General features: G+C 40.8%; 1 protein-coding gene across 12 annotated transcripts in view; it reads right to left on the minus strand.

Moving 5' to 3' along the window:
• Positions 1-19,022, minus strand: part of akap13 (A-kinase anchoring protein 13) — a 119,232-nt gene that overhangs the window by 12,072 nt on the left and 88,138 nt on the right. For 6 of the 12 annotated variants that reach the window (XM_084380850.1, XM_084380851.1, XM_084380845.1 and 3 more), the window contains 15 exons: positions 16,201-16,360; positions 14,312-14,379; positions 14,130-14,196; positions 12,998-13,187; positions 12,643-12,755; positions 12,170-12,316; positions 11,479-11,735; positions 10,856-10,981; positions 10,295-10,412; positions 6,696-6,944; positions 6,341-6,417; positions 4,756-4,937; positions 3,687-3,769; positions 3,374-3,562; positions 514-660 (listed from right to left, as the gene is read on the minus strand). In XM_084380850.1, the coding sequence (XP_084236976.1) occupies positions 514-660; positions 3,374-3,562; positions 3,687-3,769; positions 4,756-4,937; positions 6,341-6,417; positions 6,696-6,944; positions 10,295-10,412; positions 10,856-10,981; positions 11,479-11,735; positions 12,170-12,316; positions 12,643-12,755; positions 12,998-13,187; positions 14,130-14,196; positions 14,312-14,379; positions 16,201-16,360 (2,173 nt within the window). The remainder of the gene's footprint in view (positions 1-513; positions 661-3,373; positions 3,563-3,686; positions 3,770-4,755; positions 4,938-6,340; positions 6,418-6,695; positions 6,945-10,294; positions 10,413-10,855; positions 10,982-11,478; positions 11,736-12,169; positions 12,317-12,642; positions 12,756-12,997; positions 13,188-14,129; positions 14,197-14,311; positions 14,380-16,200; positions 16,361-19,022) is intronic. The other 6 variants (XM_084380847.1, XM_084380856.1, XM_084380848.1 and 3 more) reach the window with 1 other exon arrangement.

Below are 19,022 nucleotides of genomic sequence, written 5' to 3' on the forward strand. Positions count from 1 at the left end.
AGGGTGAAATACGCTTTTAAAAACACCACAGTGATAAAAAGATTCTGTAGTGCCATTTTTCCTCATCAGTTCTCCAGGTGCGGCTAAGTCTGGACCTCAGCAGAGTCCCTCTGTGAGCTTGCAAGCCGCTAGTTCACAGGTAGCGCCCCAGGCCACGTCCCCCTCAGGAAGCAGCAGCTCTGCTGTCCAAGTCCCCGTCAAAAATGTTTTATCTAACTGCACTGAACAGGGGCATTGTGGGAAGTGCTGGGTGTGTGCCTGCAGTTATGTGACCACTAAAAATCAGTTTAGGGTGAAATAGTGAAATATTTTACTTTTCAGACCTGGGCTGGGCTTCCAGCAGTGTCACCGCACATTTGCAGTCCAGTCACTGACTCGATGTAGTTATCTACACCAGCAGGTCTGGGTTCAGTGCCTTTGACTGTTACAGGCTTCAAACGTGTAGTGTGGCTGACCACTTGGCTGGTGTGCACAATCTCTCCACAGAAAACAAGCATTCAGCAGCAGACTTACTCTTACTGCTGTGCATCTGGTGACTGTCGAAGCCTCCAAAGGTCTCGGCCCGGCGGGGCAAACACACCGGCCCCACGCCTCCTCCCTCCTGGACGCTGGCCATTGCCCCACCCAGGCTGCTGTTCACCAGCGTCTGTAACGTCTCCACTGTCATACACACATACACACAAACCACAGACGCACAGACGCACAGACACACACACACACACACACACAGACACAGAGGCAAACATCAATGTGCAGGTCAGTAAGTGAATTATCCTGGCTAACTGTGTTACTGTTCAGCTCTGCACTCATGAATCCTACCAGGCACTTCTGCTTTCAACCTGCTGCTGGCTCCTGTTGCTAGGCAACTATTGACAACCTGTTTGAACTGCAGAGCTCTTTTACTCAAAGTTTAAACATCTTTACCATCTAAAATGATATGAACTGTGGAGAGATACATACAGTATTGGTATCCACATGTGTATACAGATCACGCAGCACTGTGACCTTTCCGCTAAAAATAAGAGAAACAAAGCTGTTGCTGCTGGACGTAAAACATGATAACCTCAGCAAAGAAATGACATTATTTCTGCCAATTCACATATCAAATAAGGACAATTATTGCTCCAGGCTTTAGAAGGAAGCGGTGAAAAACACATTCTGTAATAGCACAGCCAAACCTTCTCTGCTACATTTAAAAAGCTGAACCACTGCAGATGCTCTCCTTCATACATTTGTTCCTCTATTAGAGCTGAATACAATTCTTAGTTGAATGTCAGTTACACAACCTGTAAACTATACAACACTTCCTGGGATTTTGTGAACAATTACACCTTTTCGTGGAACACTTTGCTGGCAGCAGTACTTAAAATCATTAAGAGTAACCTGCATCTGTGCTGGCTCAGTCCTCCCTACGCAACACCAAAAACAGTGTGTATTATTTAGAATGCAAATACACAGACCACAAGAGCTCTTGGTACATCAAATATACCAAAATTGGTGCTTAATAACTGCACAATGCTGCACTGCAAATGATAACAAATTACAATGCTGTTTAACTGCATCTTTTTTCAGTCAGTGTATATTTTTTCTACATTTTCAAAGCCCAGGAAATGATGAGAATGAAATAAATTGTAACAAATCAAAATTCAGTGGAAAGCAGTGATATAAGATTTTATGATTCAACAAGAGAAATGGCTGGAGAATACTGTTTGATGCACTCAGGCTTGAAATATTTGTCATATGTATATTTTTGGAGCAGTTTCTTCACTCTCTGCTTAGAAATTTCTAGACCCATGTCTTAACGTGCAAAGAATGTGTTGTTCTTCTCCGTCATCCTTCACATTTCATTCTCTCTTTGTCACCATCTACAGAATCTCTCTCAGCCTGTGCTGCTTTCTTCTCATTCACATTTGATGAGTGGAGCTGCTCTAGCAGAGCTGGAATAAAATCTGAAAACACACTTTGACTCCTTTAAAGTCTTACATCGCTCTATTTGAATCATCCCAAAACACAAACACTCTCTCCCACAAGTTCTGCTCTCTCAAGCTCTGTTTAGATCCAACCACAAACCATTGACCTTTCAAGTATCTCAGAGAAAAAGTGCTCATTGGATGGACTTAAAGAGAATAAACATTTTTGATTAACATAAAAATCAGATACATGCAAAAAAAATGGATATGTACTTAAACTCCTGTGTAAAGTCATGTTCAATATCTATTTAGCATGGAGGGGTCGAGGTCACTCAGCCCTCCAGATGGTTGTCCAAATGGAACATTTCCACATAAAAGAAATTCAAAGTGTGATTAATAAATAATAGCTCTCTTCAGTGTGGATGTTCCACTAGCAGGGTCCTGCTACTTGTACATGTGGGCTCACTGACATGGCATTAGGGGACACTCGATATGGAATAGAGCCATCGTTAATGTCATTAGTAAAAACAAGGGAGTGTTTTTCCTACAATGAGTCAAAATGTATCTTGTTTTCTATCTTGGACAGTTAGCTTTAATGCACATGTAGTGGATTATTGAATCATCCTACATAACAAGCATGTTATGAAAACTGCAATAGACAACTGAACAGAAACAGTTATGCTATCAGTGGTACCTATAAATGAATTTGGCTGAAAAACTACAGCCTGGTCCTCAAGTCCCTTGAGAAGTTCCTTCAATCAGTAGCTACTGATTTAAACAAAAGTCTTCCTGTTCCCCCATAAAACCTTTAAAGTTCTGTTCTGAAGGACCATCACCCAACTGGGGGCACAGGTTTTCAAAATGTGTAGGGTGCAAAATTAACTTTTCTGTCCACTGTTTCAAATTTGTTATTGTTTTTTTGGCTTGTGAATGAAGCAAATCTACCAGCCACTTTCAAATTTACCAGGATTTGGTGAGTGCCTGATGCTAATTGTGTTCCCTATGTGCAAACACATATTGAATTGTTGTAGCCCCTATACTTCCTGTTTACTAGGAGGGGGTGGATGGTTCAAGAACAGATGTCTTGATTTTGTCTGACGTGGGTCCCACAGTGTCAGATTTTAAAAACCTCATCTGGTCTATGTTAATGGGGAAAGCAATGGAACAGGAGCTGAGTGTTGTTCAACACACTGCTGGGCGTATTTCATGTTTCCATGCGAGACTGAAAACAAAACTCCATCAGGTAACACACACTTTGGCTACAACTACAACTTGCACTTTATACACAGGGTTATACAATGTGTGAAATGTGTGTGAGCTGACAAAAATGATATTGTGTAGGTGGTACTGTAGGTACTGTCTGCCTCTCTGTCTCTATTCAGTTCCGTCAGTTCTGCTTGATAGTTAAAAATGCTGGATGAACGCACAACACGCACTGTAAACACTCTCTTTCTCTCTCTCACCTTCCTGCAGGGCATCCTTCATGACTGACGCCCCCCTGGGTGGCTCCACGCCGCAGGCTGACCTGAAGAAAGGTTCACCCTGCCGGCAGACCTCCTCGCTAGTACTCAAGCCCTCCCACATCCCCCTGAAGAGCTGCACCTTCTCCTCCAGCAGAGACATGATCTCTGTGTCCTTCTGCTTCAATAGATCTGACCAGCAGAGGCAAGAGAGGGAGAAAGGGAGACAGAGAGTGAGGGAAACATTTTGTGGTGATTTGAAGCAAACTTATCCCGGTTTGCTTTCACACCAGCACTCCAAACGTGTTTCTCTCACCTCTCATCTCCTTGGCTTTAGTCTCCAGCTGTCTCTTGTCATCTTCCGTTTCACTGGGAATCCCTTCATCCTCATCTCTATCCCTGTCCAACCAAGTGAAAGAAAAAAAACAAACACAAAGTATTACAGCTTATAAATTATACACGAATAAACATCTACAAACCAACATTTCAAAAGCTACATCACATACAATATCTATTTCTAAATTCACAAATAGTGACGGGGTATTTAAATTGATTAATCAGTTAGCTGACTGACAGAAATTAACAGCCAAATCACACAAAAATGCCACTGATTCACTATTTTCTGCCTTTTTTTTAGACTAAACAAGTCTTCAAATAAGGATTTCTGCAAATAATGATTAGCTCCAGCCTTATCTACAACCAATCAGTACGTACCAACATCGACACCACAGGACAACACTTTCACTAGACGGGGATTAGACAACCCTGAGAGAATATATATGATGTTTTTCGGTGGAACAGAGGGACAGAACATCAGGAGAAAACTATTTTTGTTTTTATCACCTCTGTTCCTGCCAGTAGCCTGATCTCAATTTTGTATTTTGACAGAAGTCAGACAGAGAAAGAGAGAGAAAGAGGGAGACAGAGTACTAAATCTCTCTCCTTCCCGCTGGCTGCAGTCAAATAATCCTCTGCTTATAGCGAGCTGCCCTTGAAGCCAATCCAGCATTAGACTGTCCCTGAGTACATCCCATCCCCAGGTAGAGTAGTGCTAATCCTCCTGACAGCAAAGTGCTCTGTTGCAGCTTACCGTTTATTACTATCAAGTGAACTGGGCTTGGTCTAACTCCTGGGTAACAACACAGACACACCATAGGTGAACCCTAAGAGGCCAATACTGAATGTACAGCAATTTGAGGACAGAGTTTGTTCTGCAGTAGAGGTTACAGGTTAGGTCACATTTGGGCTTACATGCTGAAGTAAAACTTAGGAGAAAACTGTTCTTCTGGCTACAACAAGCATAAATTCTTTTGAGTATTAACATATTGCCCTAAATATTTTTCAGTAAAAACACCTCAATAAACACATGAATAAATCCCACTTACATGGACTGCATGGCTTCCTGGATGAGATGCATCCAGGTGTTGCGCTCATCCTTCGAGCTGGCCAGGACCTCCATCATCTCTGGAATCGCAATGCCTGCCGTGATGAGGAAGAGGCCGCGCTCTTCGTTAGCGACCTCCCTCACAATCAGCTTCTGAAGGGAGATGACCGTGGAGCGCTGGTCCTTCAGGGAGAAGAGAGTGGGTAAAGGAGGGGAGGGATGGATGGAGGCAACAAGGGAAGAGGATGAGAAAAAAAGATGACAGTGGGAGGGTCAAGGAGGAGAAAGGGGAGGAGGGAAGACAAATGTTGAGGATAGGGAGAGGATGGGAACGGCAGGAAGAAGGGTGGGGTGAAGTCAGAGGGGGAGAAGAAGAAGAGACGGATAATTATAGAGGGAGGGAGGAAGGGGAAAGAAAGAAACAAGTGCAGAAAAGACAGAAGTGTCGAAAGAAGGAAGGTCAGTAAGAAAGAAGAAGGATTATAGGAAGAGTAAGCAGTTGGTGATCGAAAGGGAAAAGGAAAAGAAGAAGAGAAAATTAGATTTTGGTTAACGTTATCATCCACATGAGAGTCAGCTGACTTAGACAGCCTCAGCACACAACAAACCACTGGTTCATATCTGCTCTGAGCATTAAAACTCTGAAATTGTAACCACATCCCCACATTTTTCCTGCAATCTCTTGTCTGAAGTTTGAAGGATAGGTTCAGATTTTTTTAAGTGTTTCTTTCCTCTGTGACTAAGCTGTAAAGGAATGAAAACAAAATTCTGCACAGAAATGCATTTCAAGTTCAAATCAAATAAAATGAGGAGGCTATCTTTTGACAAAGTCTTTTTGTCATGATTCCATCTTTGTTTTACTCTTCTTTCACTGCACCTCAGGCAAAAGAAAAGCAGTCTTTGGAAACAAAAACATGGTATTTGTACTAAAACTCAGACTCACCACATTTAGCATCACAGAAATACTTCCCATCATCTGTCAGGGTGACCCAATTGCTACTGACTGCTTGTACTGTTGGTGATCCTCACAACTGAAGCATTTTCTGCCCAGAACTCATGCTGCTTCACATCGCTGTGATCCAATAGGAACCACATGCTATTCCTCCTTTTTTAAAATCCAACAGCTTCAACTTAAACATGTCAAGCCTTGTTTTAATGATAGATGTGATTATTATGCCACAGGCCTCCCCCTGTTTTTATTCCCCCTACTGAGTGTGTGGTGTGTGAAACTGTGAGCCCTGTAAACATGGGGAAAAAAAACACCTCAAAACTATATGATTTATCACAGTTGGGTTATATGCCGAGGGCCAGAACAGCTTTATTAGGTGCAGCCAGCTAGCTAGAGGCAGGCATTATTACACAATGGGAAAGCTAAGCAGGCCAGCTAATGCTAACAACAACAGTGGGATAGGAAAATATGACAACCACATATCTGGCTGCACTCATAAGATCTTTATTACTGGAGGGATGGAGGGAGAACGGAGGCAACAGCAGACGTAAGGAGGGAGGAGGAGGAGGAGGAGGAGGAGGAGGAGGAAAGATATTTAGAGGCAGAGGGACAGAGAGAGATGACAGCAGGAATTTACCAGCATGGCGTAGACGTATTTCTGGTCTTTCTCTTGGAGGAAGACGATGACGTCTGATAGTAGCAGAGCATGGACGTCTGGAGAACAGACAGGAGAAAAGTAGTTATTTTATTTCAATGGCTTATTATTAAATGATCCATTTATATATTTTCTGTTTTGTAAGTAGTTTAAAAAGACTATAACTATCATTTTGTAGAACAATCCTCTGTTGTTTTATAATAAATAAATAGAATTTTGAAACTTGAATGATTCATCTATTTTTCACATTTCCAAACAATCCTGACATATTTACAGAGACAAAGAAAATGTGTGGTCAGTTAAAGGGCAGTAAAGAGGTCAGTGAGTATTTCCTCACCCTTCAGCCTTCCCTGGCTGTTCTTCAGTTGCAGCACTCCATCGTGGATCAGCCTCCTCCTCAGTAGATCCTCCCTGGCAAAAATCTGACCGCTCTTCATCATCATGATGGACTTGCTGTCCGTGCGGCCGTGAAATTCCTTCAGACGACGTCTTTTCTCGTGCTCGTTCACCTTGCTATCCACCGCTGCTATCACCTCCTTCACCAACCGGACAGAATCCGTAAGGTCTTCGTAGTCTTCCTCGCTTTCTGTTTTCGACATGTGACAAGGGGAAAGGCAACAGCAAAGCAGGCTAGCATTAACAAAAGTCTTAGGTTAGAATCAAGCCACAGCATAAACCACTTGACCCCATTTTGACTTCTGATGGGATAGTATTAAAAGCCCAACAATCTGTTTGTCTATTTGTTTCGCTTGTTTTATGCAGAAAGTTATAATTTTAAAGGTTGTTTTTTGTTTTATCCAGGTGCAGAACCTGGAGAATCTCCAGCGTAGGCTAAAGCCATTATCCTTGTTGCAAACCCATTTGGTGATTTAATGGCTCCCAACTAACACACTTCAACCAGACTGGTAGAGTGGCACAGCTGATGAGGTGTTTGTGCACAGCAGAAGGTGCAGCGAAATTTTGGTACCCATTTTGGCCTTTAACTGCGTTTCCTGCATTTCCATTCCCTGATAAACCCCTGATTGAAATTGTCACTACAGAGAGGACTGAAAGCCTTTCTCTGGTTTTATTTGGTGGAGCTGGATACACAAACCTTCAAAAGTGACCTTAAGTTCTTTCATGTGTGTTGATGATTTGCCTTTTTTATTTTGACATGATTTTTTCTTCTGAGCAGACTTGCACTTGTGGTCCACAACATTTTTAACACTTCTTGAAAAAAAGGGATGGCAGTTCCTTACGTCCTCTCCTTAGCAGGATTATTCCATCACAAAAAAAAATATCCTTTTCTACCTATTTATCTTGTCTGCACGAGTCATTTGTATGCAACGCTGGCCTCGCTGCCTCACCTCTGCTTGTTGGGTTAATTATGGTCGATACTCTGTATAGATTGTTCTTTTCTAAATTGTTAAAAAATAACCTGCCCTTTTTTCCTGAAAGGCTTCATTCAACAAACCTTAATGGGATTTCAGGATGTAGAGAGTAAATATGCAGAAAGATGCACACAGATGATTACCTTTGTTACTGAATTGAAGTTTCTGGCATTTTGGTTGCGAGAGAATAAGATGTCAGAAAACATAAAAGAAAATGGTTGCACAGAACTTCTTACTTGTCAAGCAAACAGTGTGGTCAGTACCGCACTGACCTTTTACTTGTTTACTCAAATGTTGCTTGTGTCTCTAACACTGAATCTGCTTAATCTGGTGTGGTTGTGGTTTTGATCTGAATTTGTTGACAATACTTGTAACAAAAGCAAACAACCACACAACTGTCACTTAAAACTGCGATTGATGCAAAGAAATACACAATATTTGTCAGACTGAGCCCCGCCCACTTCAAATTAGAGGGATGATCACAGAGAAAAAAATAAAGCAAAGACAAATATCTCAAAACTGCTCCGACTTTGGCACATGCTTATGTAGGACCTCAGTTAAGTGTAAGAGGCTGGGAGAAAGGGTTTTTAGGATATTTAGAGAAATCAATTAACATTCTGGAAATGCATTTATTTGCATTCTCGTTGAGTGTTACACGAGAAGATTAATACAGCTCTTGCATCTGTGTGGTAAAACTAAGCTAATAGCAAAGACTGGAAGCAAGGGAAACAGCTCGGCTGTGTCTGTCCATAGGCTGACTAATTAGCATGTTATACTGGGTTTATTCAATCCGTACAAGAACCAAAATGTAAAAATAACACGTTTTCATTCTACAGGGGTCATAGTTGCTGATTCCTCTTACTTCCCGTCTTTGCTCTGAGCTAAACTAACTGGCCTCTGGTTGTAGCTTCGTGTTTAGCCGACGAATAGATCGACATCACTCTAAAATCCAATTTTCTACAATAAAAGAATCAGACGTATTTCCCAAAATGTAGAACGATCCCTTTAGAGTTATGCCACTGTAGTTGTCTGTAGGTGTAGGTGCTCCTCTCTCTGTCTGTTAATCACTTTCACTGCTCATGCTCAACATGTGGCTCATCTGGTTTTCTAAATGAAATGAATTTAAAAGCGTTTATGAGTAGAAGAGTAGAACTGCTAAGAATCCAATCACCAGTAGCCTGTAGGTCTGCACACTGAGAAGAGCCCCAGAGTCAATATGGAGCTGATATGCATCTTGTGTATTTAGAACTTGGCTTTTGGACTGAAACTGCTATGTTTTTCCCTGAAGTGGAATACTTCCCTCCTGTGGTCGTTGCACTACAGTCCTCCTGAGCACCAAAATTATTTCACTAACTTATGTGTGTGCCGTGTTATTTCCACTGAGTATAAATCAGAGTTGGCAGGAGAGAGTCCTCTTAAAGCACCTTGGGGATTAAGTCAGAGTTCCACCGTCCCACATAGAACTATAAACAGGCTTTAGGGAAGGATTAGTGAGAATGTACACAGTATGGGGCCAGCTGACGAGAGCTGCTTTAAATCAGATATAAATATGGTGTGAAATATTTCAGCACCTCAAAGTATGCTTGATCTATTATCCCAAAACACCTGTTCGACATATGTTTCAGGTTTCCTCAGATATTTGAAAACAGGAATAAGAGGAATTGATGAGCTACTATAAGAGATATTTTTGGAATAAATGTGTCTAATCACGGGTCCAAAATGAAGATAAATGAGAAATATAAATGTAGCTCATACGGAAAACTGAACTGCTTGACTGTGTATATTGCATTTAGTTGTGATTTCATTTCATATTGTATATATTTATGGATTTGACACATTTCAGTGCAGCAAAAATATGCATCTCAACAGGTCTTAAAACTTAGCACCTTGCTAAAATATTTCGATGTCGTTTGAATTCCAAGTAAACTTTATTCTCTAATAATCCATAAAAAGCTAAAGCAAGCAACATTTTCTTGATACTAATGAAATGATTGGCCTTATTCTGTCTTGTTTTCTGCGACTCGTTCATGGGCAAATACTTTAGATCCAATTATAAAACAGATCAGACTGGCAGAGAGTTCCAAGCACAATAAGGGAATCTAAGTTATGTAAGAATGAACGATTTTGTTTCACTGCCTAAAATCTATGGCTTTAAAATCACTCTTTTGCTCTGCACTGAGAACTAAAGAAAAAATAATGGGTTCTGAATAGTGAAGGCTTTGTATTGTAAATTCTATGCATGGTGATAGTGTAAAAAGGACAAATAGCGATTGATTAAAGACTTACGTGTCACCAGCAGAGACTACAAAGTAGAAAATAAACTAAATTAAATACATATTTGGGAAATAACAAGTATTCTTCCTTTGTATACGGCATCAGAATATCCTATGATTCTTTCAGTATATTTTACTCTATTACCTTGACCATTTGCTGCTTTGTTCACCTGATAGTTTGTAGCTGACAGGGTTGTCCCAATTAAACAAACATCCTCCCTCCACTTTCCATAACTTACTCTATTATGCACACACATTAATAGCATGGACGAACAAGAAGACATGAATCTAACCTTTGGTGTGCTGCAGCATTCTCTGAATCAGCACCGGGTACTTTGTTATCCTCTGGGTCACCAGCAAGATGCATTCTGGGATGCCGAGCCTCCGCACAATGCTGCTACTCATCTTTTTCTGGAAGAGCAAACGACAAGTGCTGTAGTAAAACGTGCCAACACAACAGGTGGCTCAAAACAGGCAAGGTTTCAAACAACCACAGGGAAACCTTGAAACACGACTGCTGTACAACAATGTATTAATAATACTTGAGAAGGTTTTTGCTGTGAGTATGGAAATGACAGTTACACAGACATAGACAATGCATAGAGGATGAAGCACTAAAGCTTTAAAAAAACAAACAAGCAGTCTGAAGGGTGATGTGGCTTATGCAAAAAGTTTCAAATATATTTATGTAAAAGACTAAGAAACAAAAGAAAGGCAAGATTGTAAATGGCTGTTGACTCAATGAGGAGCACTCTAGAACAATATTTTTGTTAGACATCTATTCAACGAAAAAACAATAATGTCTGGAAAACCAGACAGTGAAATATATTTTGATGAGCTAAAATGTGTCTTACTTTGATAAAGGCCTTGAAGCGTTTGTCTTTGGTCAGGAGGTCCTTGTAAAAGTTTACCGCCTCATTGTGGCGGCTGCAGAATCTTCCGTAAACTTTCTTCATGGTTTCGCCGTTGGAGCCTGAGAACTAGAGCACAGTTTAACAGGCATGAATACACAAAACAAACAGTGACTGCACAGCAAAAAAACCTAGGCTAGAAAGCTACTTCTGTATGAAGTAGGGCTCTGATTTCTATGTCTAACTCAGTTGCTAAGATACAAAACTTTAACAGTAAGTTGAGAGAAATTTGAGGAATTTGTGGAGAGTATTAGGTGCTTTAAACATAACTAATTCAGAAAAAATGTGACTTTGTATTATATATTATATTATATATTACACGGTTACTGTTGAGATATTCAGTCTGGACCAAAGTGTGAACCAACCTACTCACAGACTGACATGGAGTAGGTCATGGAAGTTGTTTTCTAATGCACAAATTTTGTTTTTGATGCTCTCTTTATATAAATGAATGAATATTTGCAGCCTTCAGGCCTTCACACTACCAAGACAAATGAAAAAATGCGATTAATTTGAAGAGTTTAAGGACCTGCACCCTCCTCACACCAGCCCCTCCCTTTTCTAACCTGGTTGACCAGGATGTCTCCTATCCTGTTGATGATAAAGCTTCCCTCCAGGCTCCCCCCCTCAAGCTGGCTCTCCCTTTTCCTCTCCAGGAGGCGGCCGAGGTGCTGCGTGTGGAGCTCCAGGAGTTCATCTAGAGCGGGGAACACCTTCTCCACTGTCTGCTGCTCCAGCTGCACCTCCTTCTGCAGGCCTTTGCTGTAGACCTCTGACATGATGCGCAACGTCCGGATGTGATGCATCTCCGTCTGCATCAGCTCTGAAGGACATACAAGGGGGTGATCCAAAATGTAAATGTGCTTCAGAATAATTTCAATCAAATGTATTTACCACAAGCAGATTCGAATTATAAACTGGAGACTTCTCAAGGACTTTCAAAACAAACAATGAATTTCAGTGCATATTGAAATGAGTTAAATCTGCAGCAATAGATCACTGAGATTTGTAGATGCAACTGAAACCAAAAAGGCATGCTGAGGGAAACAAAACAAAAAAAACTATAACACACTTGGCCAGTTTTAAGTAATTTCCTTTGTTCATTATTAAATAGCTGCAGTAGAGAGTAAAGACCTAGATGAGAGTGTGCATGAGTATCACTGAACATACACTCTTTTAACTTATTAAACCTTTCTTTAATTTGCCATTCAAAAAAAAAGAACAGTTTCAATGCTTATTTCAGTTAATCAAACATACCATAGATGACATCCTGTCTCTTCACCAGCTCCTTGTCCAGCTGCTGCAGGTACTGCTGCTCTACTCCTAAACTCCATGAGTCAGCCTCCAGCTCCTTCGCCTCTCCTTCAAACTCCCCCATCAGCTGCCCGTCCATCATCTCAGTCCCTGGGGGGACACAGCTTGTACTTTCAACTTGAAGCTCATGTTACAGATGCTATAGCATTTAGTTTGTATTACACAGCTTTGAGTTATTTTTAATTGAGGTTACCATTCCTTTTGACAAAGACATTTTAACTTTAAGGGAAAAAAAGTCACAAATTTCACCAATTTGCATCAGAAAGAAAGTTTTTTATTATTATTACTGGAATATTTGTTAAAACTTTGCTTGACATTCACTTGGTTTTCCATTCAAAGGCTCAGGGCTGATTGGCAGCTGTCTTGGGTAGTCAGATTAGTAGTGTGTGTGTGTGCGCGTGTGTTTGTGTATTGACCTTCATCAGTGAGCGATTCCATGGACTCTGTGACCTGGTTGGTTCTGTTGAGGGAGTCAGTGGACTGGGAGAGATACCGCAGGCCTTTAATGGGCATCTCGTCAAACACCGGACTGAATGGAGGGATAATAATTACACAAATTTATGAATCGCATTTTTACAGCCAGTTACAACTGCAAACACCCATTAAGCTGTGGAAAGACAGATGGTGCACTGCAGTGGGCAAATAAAAAGTTAAAAAAGACACAAAATAATTAAACAATGGTGTCAATGCAAATGGAAAATGGCAACAGAAATATGTGCAACTCATGAAACACACTCACTAACACACACAAACACAAAAAAACACACTCACCCAGCGATGTTGCTTATGGAGAGACTCTTGGAGAGGTTGTTGCCATGGAAATTCATGATGCTAGTGTGTCTTCGTCCTGATGGGATCATCAGTGAAGAGTGGTCTTCGGGGGACAAGATGGCCGACCAGGGGCGCTCCCTCGTTCCACCAGCTGGACCACGGACACAAATACTGTACTCATCATTGTGTACTATATGAAAAACAATAAGAGAACTTCACCCTGTCATTATTATAAATAAAGATCTCCTGCAAAAAATGCTCGGTATATCATTTCTCTTCTCATATGTCAAGCCACTGCTCACCAGACCAGTGTAACCCTAGTTACCCCTTGGTTATATGCTGAACTTGGAAAGAAATGCCTTCTACCTCTATGCACCTGAGAAACAGAATGAATTACGAATGATTTAAAACTTGTATGTCTCATCCCAATGGCTGAATTTAAAGCTAAAACTTTTAGTGATTCTGTGATTTGTGTCTCTGATGCTGTGTGTGTTTTTCTTCCTGCTGCTCAGGTCTCTCTTGCAAAAGCACTCTTGATCTTAATGAGAGTCCCGGATTAAATAAAGGTTATTACCGTTAACTGTACTGTAGATACAGTTCACATTGGGAAGCTGGGGTTTGTTTTTACTCCTCAACTGTGATGCATATCTTACTTTATTATCTCATATTCCATTTATTTTAACAATGTTTTTTTTTTCCAAGTAAATTTTATTTTTACATGTTTAACTTCTGTGTACTTCAGATATATTGTGATTTATATTCAGTTCTCTGCTTCCCTACAAGATTTTCATCCACAAAAAATCTTACTAAAACTAGAGATACTAGTGTTTTTACCTAATAGAGACAATGTTTCTCTGTGTATTCTGCACACAGAGATCTTTCCTGCTCACTTTGAATCATGACAAAAGAGCTGGTAGAAACATCCTTTGTATTCCCTCTTCTTCTGAGGAACCCTTAATTTAAGTGGCTGCCTTGATCTTAAAACAACAGTAAACCTTGTGAGAGTGCAAAACACCAAATGAAGTACTGAAACTTAGTTAATATGAGCTACCTTCGGAAAAGTCCAAAGTTAGTAAAATAAAACTTTCAATGTGCCGGTACTGAAGAATTGTTAGAAGTCTGAGTCACTCACATTTGTTCCTCATCGTGACTGTAGTGAAAGAGCTTGAGTCTGGTACTGCATACTGCTGTTTGGGCAGCTGGCCAGAAAAAACACACAATAAAAGCATAAATGAGGAGTTCAAATCAATACTGGCTGCAGGACAACAAAATACTACAGAATCAGAGATGGAGTTACTCTGAGGGAACTTTTACCTTCATCTTCACCTTGGCACAAACAGGCAGGCTGTCCCTGCAGCCCTTATGGACGGAAGCATTACAGTCTGGAAAGAAAAAGCAACAGAGAATACTGTGAGCATGATGGCGTGGAGGGTGTGTGGAAAGGTGGGGGCTAGAAATTCTGACTGGTTTTCATAGCCCGCCAGGAAACTCCACCAGCCCACTAATGAAAGCCAGACTGGAGCAGAGCATGTGATGCAATCGAGGGGTAATACTGCTCGTGGACGAAGGAGAAGGAAAAAAGAAAAAGATAGGCTGAGGACTGACGCACACTCACTCACTCACACACACACACACACACACATAAATACTGAATTGCATGGGAAAATTTCAATTATGTAAACATTCCCAAATCACCATGGAGCAGGGGTCATCATTCAAGATAGCTAAAATAAGATCTATGCTCTGTGATCTGATCCCAGTGAGTCAATCAAAGACTTTCATTCCCCCGTACCATACTTTGAATTTCATGCTGTCAAATCATTTCGCAAGAGTTGACTTTGAAGCAGAAGACCTGTCATGTTTATTGTCCATACTTGTACAAAAAAACAAACAAAAATAACAACCGAAGTGGTGGATCATGAAGTGCCAGCGAGGGGAACAACCATCTCTGGTCATGTCAAAATCTAGTTTTACAAGTTTCCATAACCTTCGTAGAGGCCTGTTTCCAATAGACAAGAGTGTCTTGAACAGACATGTTGCACAAGAGAAACCCACAAGCTCACTATCAGACCATGTCACCATGCATACAACATTTCCGTCCTTAGGATTACATCAACACTCTCAGTCAGAGTGAGAACACAATCATGTAACTCAATAAGTACAGAAAGGCAGCAACACTTTCAGGTTACAGGTTTATTTTTACTTCCACCTATCACCTGAAATGTGTGAACAGTACACTGGTGTAACTGTAAATAAAGATGTGGATAAAAGTATCCGGCGAGTAGATTATGCGATATGTCTAATTATGAAACGCACAATAAAACCAGCTTAAATTCCTGCAGTGTTTTTCTCCTCTTAAATGGTTTTATTGAGCAGTTTACTGCCTTTGGTGGACGTCCCTCTAATTCCAGCTAATCTCAGACAAAGGATCACTGTATTTGTCTGTCGAATGGACATCAGCCAGACATCTGGGAGCACAACCCTCCCGAAAACACCCTCAGAACCTTCTGTGGCTCCGAAAATACGAACCAGACCAGCTGAACACAACAAGGGCTGTTTTTGCCAGTCTGAGGCAGATTGTGACCATCGAGAGGATTGCTGTGATCCATCGGAGAGCTGGTTTCTCCTTTTTAGGCTTTCTTTGGGGTTGTGCCAAAGGCTTGTGCAATAAACTACATCCTCTTTAGAGCTGCTGCTGCTTCAGTGGAAAACAATGCAAAAACTGTGCTGTTGTCTCTACTGAAAGTCTGGCTTGGTAGCACTTTAGACAGTTTCACTACTTCAAACTAATCATGATGTAGCTTCCGCCAAGTACGAGTGATTCTGTTTTGCTGACACTCTTTTTTGACGATACAACACACACTTTTTGATGTTTTAAAACCTATATTCTATATTGTGAGCAGCTGACAAATAAATAAAATAAATAAATACAATTTTGTCTATGATATATATTGTATCATAATCATATGGTTCAAAAGTACACACTTTCCAGACAGTTGATGCGACTTCCGGTATGATTAATGTCTGTTGATGTATGTGCACTGAGGAGATTTCTCACTACTGCTTCCTTTTTCTCATAAATGAAGAATAATTTTAATAACGGATCACAGAACACTTAATTGGTTTGATTAAAGCAACAGGAGACCTGATCAGTGGAGTGAAAAAAACAATGCATGAAAGAAAAAACAGACAGAGGTACTTACGTGAGCAATGGTACGCCTCCTTGTTGTTGAAAGCCTTATTGCACTGGAAGCAGTGGGTTGCCTGGCCTGAGCCCATCGCTGTGAATAGATGACCATTAACCACCTTCTTGTCCTTCTCTTTGCCCTCCTTCTCTTTCTCCTTCTTGTCTCTGTCCTTTTCCTGCACAGGTGGAATTATCATAGTTAAAAACACAAACCATAGAGGGAGAGGAAGGTCACTGAGTTCAGTCATTACTTGAGCTTTTGTACCAGGCAATCAGATTTTACGAAAAAGTGTAAAGTAGAATAACATACGAGACATTGACAAAATGTCTCACCATTTGGCCAGTCACTTGTGTTAAATTCCAATCTGAATCCTGCAGAGCAACATTATTACTCTGATGTAGCACACAGCGGGGGGCTTTGCATATTAAGTGATGCATTATTTATGCTGACAACAAATTGTCTCATTAAGAGGCTATTTTAAATGTGGGACATCTTTGTTTCAGGCAGTTCGTTGCTGGTGTGCTTCATTTAACGACAATAGGATTTTGTGTATAAAACTGATATTTGGTACATTTTTACAAGATTACTGCTAGAGGTTTATAATGCTGGCAGAACATAACAACACTTGGAAACAGCTACCAACTTGACTGACCATTTCTACCAAAGGACAATTAATGATCATTTAACATACTGTCTTGTAGACTACAATGAGGCTCTTTTTCGAACCGTCTTCTGATGGATGAGGACTTCAGTGTTCTGAAACACACTTCTACTGACGGAGACGAGCTGTCTGGGATTCAAATCTTTGACCTTTCCATAACAGGGCGGTCTTTCTGCTGCCTCTGCATTCATGGACAAGGTCATCCTCAGCTGTTGGTCATCTCTGTACACTGAGCTGAATCACAATCCCATAAAGTGATGCAGAGAAGAACAGAGCTCTTATTCTCTTGGATTTACATCACACAGCCTCCACCCAAACCCAGAGGAAATGGGAAAATGGAGTTTCCAGCTCCTTTTAATGGCCGGCCCTGGGCCTCTTGGTTTGAGGGGACCACAAAGCTCTGACATACTCCAGCTCATTTTGTTTAGTTCCTTCAAGATACCATTAGGCTGACTGGACCACGGCAAGCCTGCATGTTTTACAGCCATTACAACATTCAGCATTCATTGTCATTTCCTGCAACAACAAGCTATCTCACCAAAGATGAAACACATTGACAAACGTCTTTCAACTACAGGAATAATGAAATATTCTTCACCACAGTAACCTTTCTAAGAAGCATTTGCAGATACGTTTCCTGTAAATCTAAGAAAAATAATACAAAAACACTTCTTGGAATAACACAGGAAGCAAAGACGATTCTCAGCACATGACTTTTGCCTAAAAGCATTCACAACAGGAGAAGTAATCACTCGTGACATCTAAACCAGAGCTTTAAACAAAAAGACAGTCTAGTGAAACATACTGTAACAGGCGATGACTTCACTGGAAAAAGACATCAGCCCAGAGGGGAACAGCGATCACTTTAAACATGATATTGTGACAGTCCCTTTCAGTACAATTTAAACTGGGAAACCAGAACGTGCTGTTAGCCTACCTCCAGCCAACCTTTCCATCTCAGTGAGAAGCCATGGCTCCCTGTGAATCTCCTGTATAACATCCCTGGCTGTGGCCGGGGAGCTAAAGCTACTGCCTGCACTGAGGGACCATCAGGAAGGCAGCAATGAGGAAGTTACTGACTCGTTACAGGAGGTACTATTACTGCAACGAGCCTTCAGTCTGGTACAGACACTATGTCAAAACTGAACAAACTAGATTCGCTTTCAGATATTTGGATATTGTTTAGAAACTGCGTGTGTACACTGTAGCTAAAACAGATCAGCTGACATAAGTCACACATGAAAAAAAATTTAATCTTTGGATAGTTTTGGGAATTTGTTTCTTGATAGGAAAAATGTGAGCGGGATCCTTCAATCCAGTTGAATTCGATTCAGAAATCAGAAGTTTTAATGTGGTGTGTGACAGGTCTGTGGTTGATCAAATGGCCATTTTGGTTGTCAACGTTAGACATATATCATGGATGCAGTCCAATAACCCTGTGTGAATTTAAACATCACAGCTTTGCTAACTGCCTTAAAACCTGTAAAAATTGATCAATAATTTTGACTTTCGACAGAGAGCAACCAGCTGCAGGATCCTGTCTCTTTAAAAGCAAAGTGAGGGCTGAGGTTAGAGATGAGTTTAGAAAACCACAGCCAACTCCAGCTTCCTGTTTTACTTCCTGTTCACCCCTCGTCTCTTTGCAAGGACTGCACAATTACCGACAGTGAACACAAGTTAACGTAACTATATATAGCCCCTTTTATTCCCAAATATGACAATTCAGCAGTGTAAATTTAAAATCTAAATACTAACAATTGTATTTGCAAATCATATCAATGGACACTGCAGTACAGTTTATCAGTACTGTGATTTTCAAAGCACAATGCCGAATTTCAAAAGTTCAAAGTTTCATTCTTTCATAAAAATTATTTCACCTGACAGATATAATAAGGATTGTCCTCATTCACAATGTAACAACAATGTCATGATGTAAGAAATACCTACTGTATTCTCATTGGAAAGAACACCTTTAGCAGGGGAGTTACCCGACATCGCCCTGTGTAGGATGACTACAACCACATCTTAAACTATAGACCCACGTCTGTGGCTGGAAAATGCTGTGGGCTCAAAACCAAACCTACTAAGGAAATCTGAATAGGGAGGTCACAAGAAACACAGACTTGCCCAAAAGCGAGACATCTAACCCCCCACCTTTTAGACTGGGGGCTGTTCA

Source organism: Pagrus pagrus (genome assembly GCF_965226575.1).
Source record: "Pagrus pagrus genome assembly, chromosome: 1".
Taxonomy (NCBI): Eukaryota; Metazoa; Chordata; class Actinopteri; order Spariformes; family Sparidae; genus Pagrus; species Pagrus pagrus.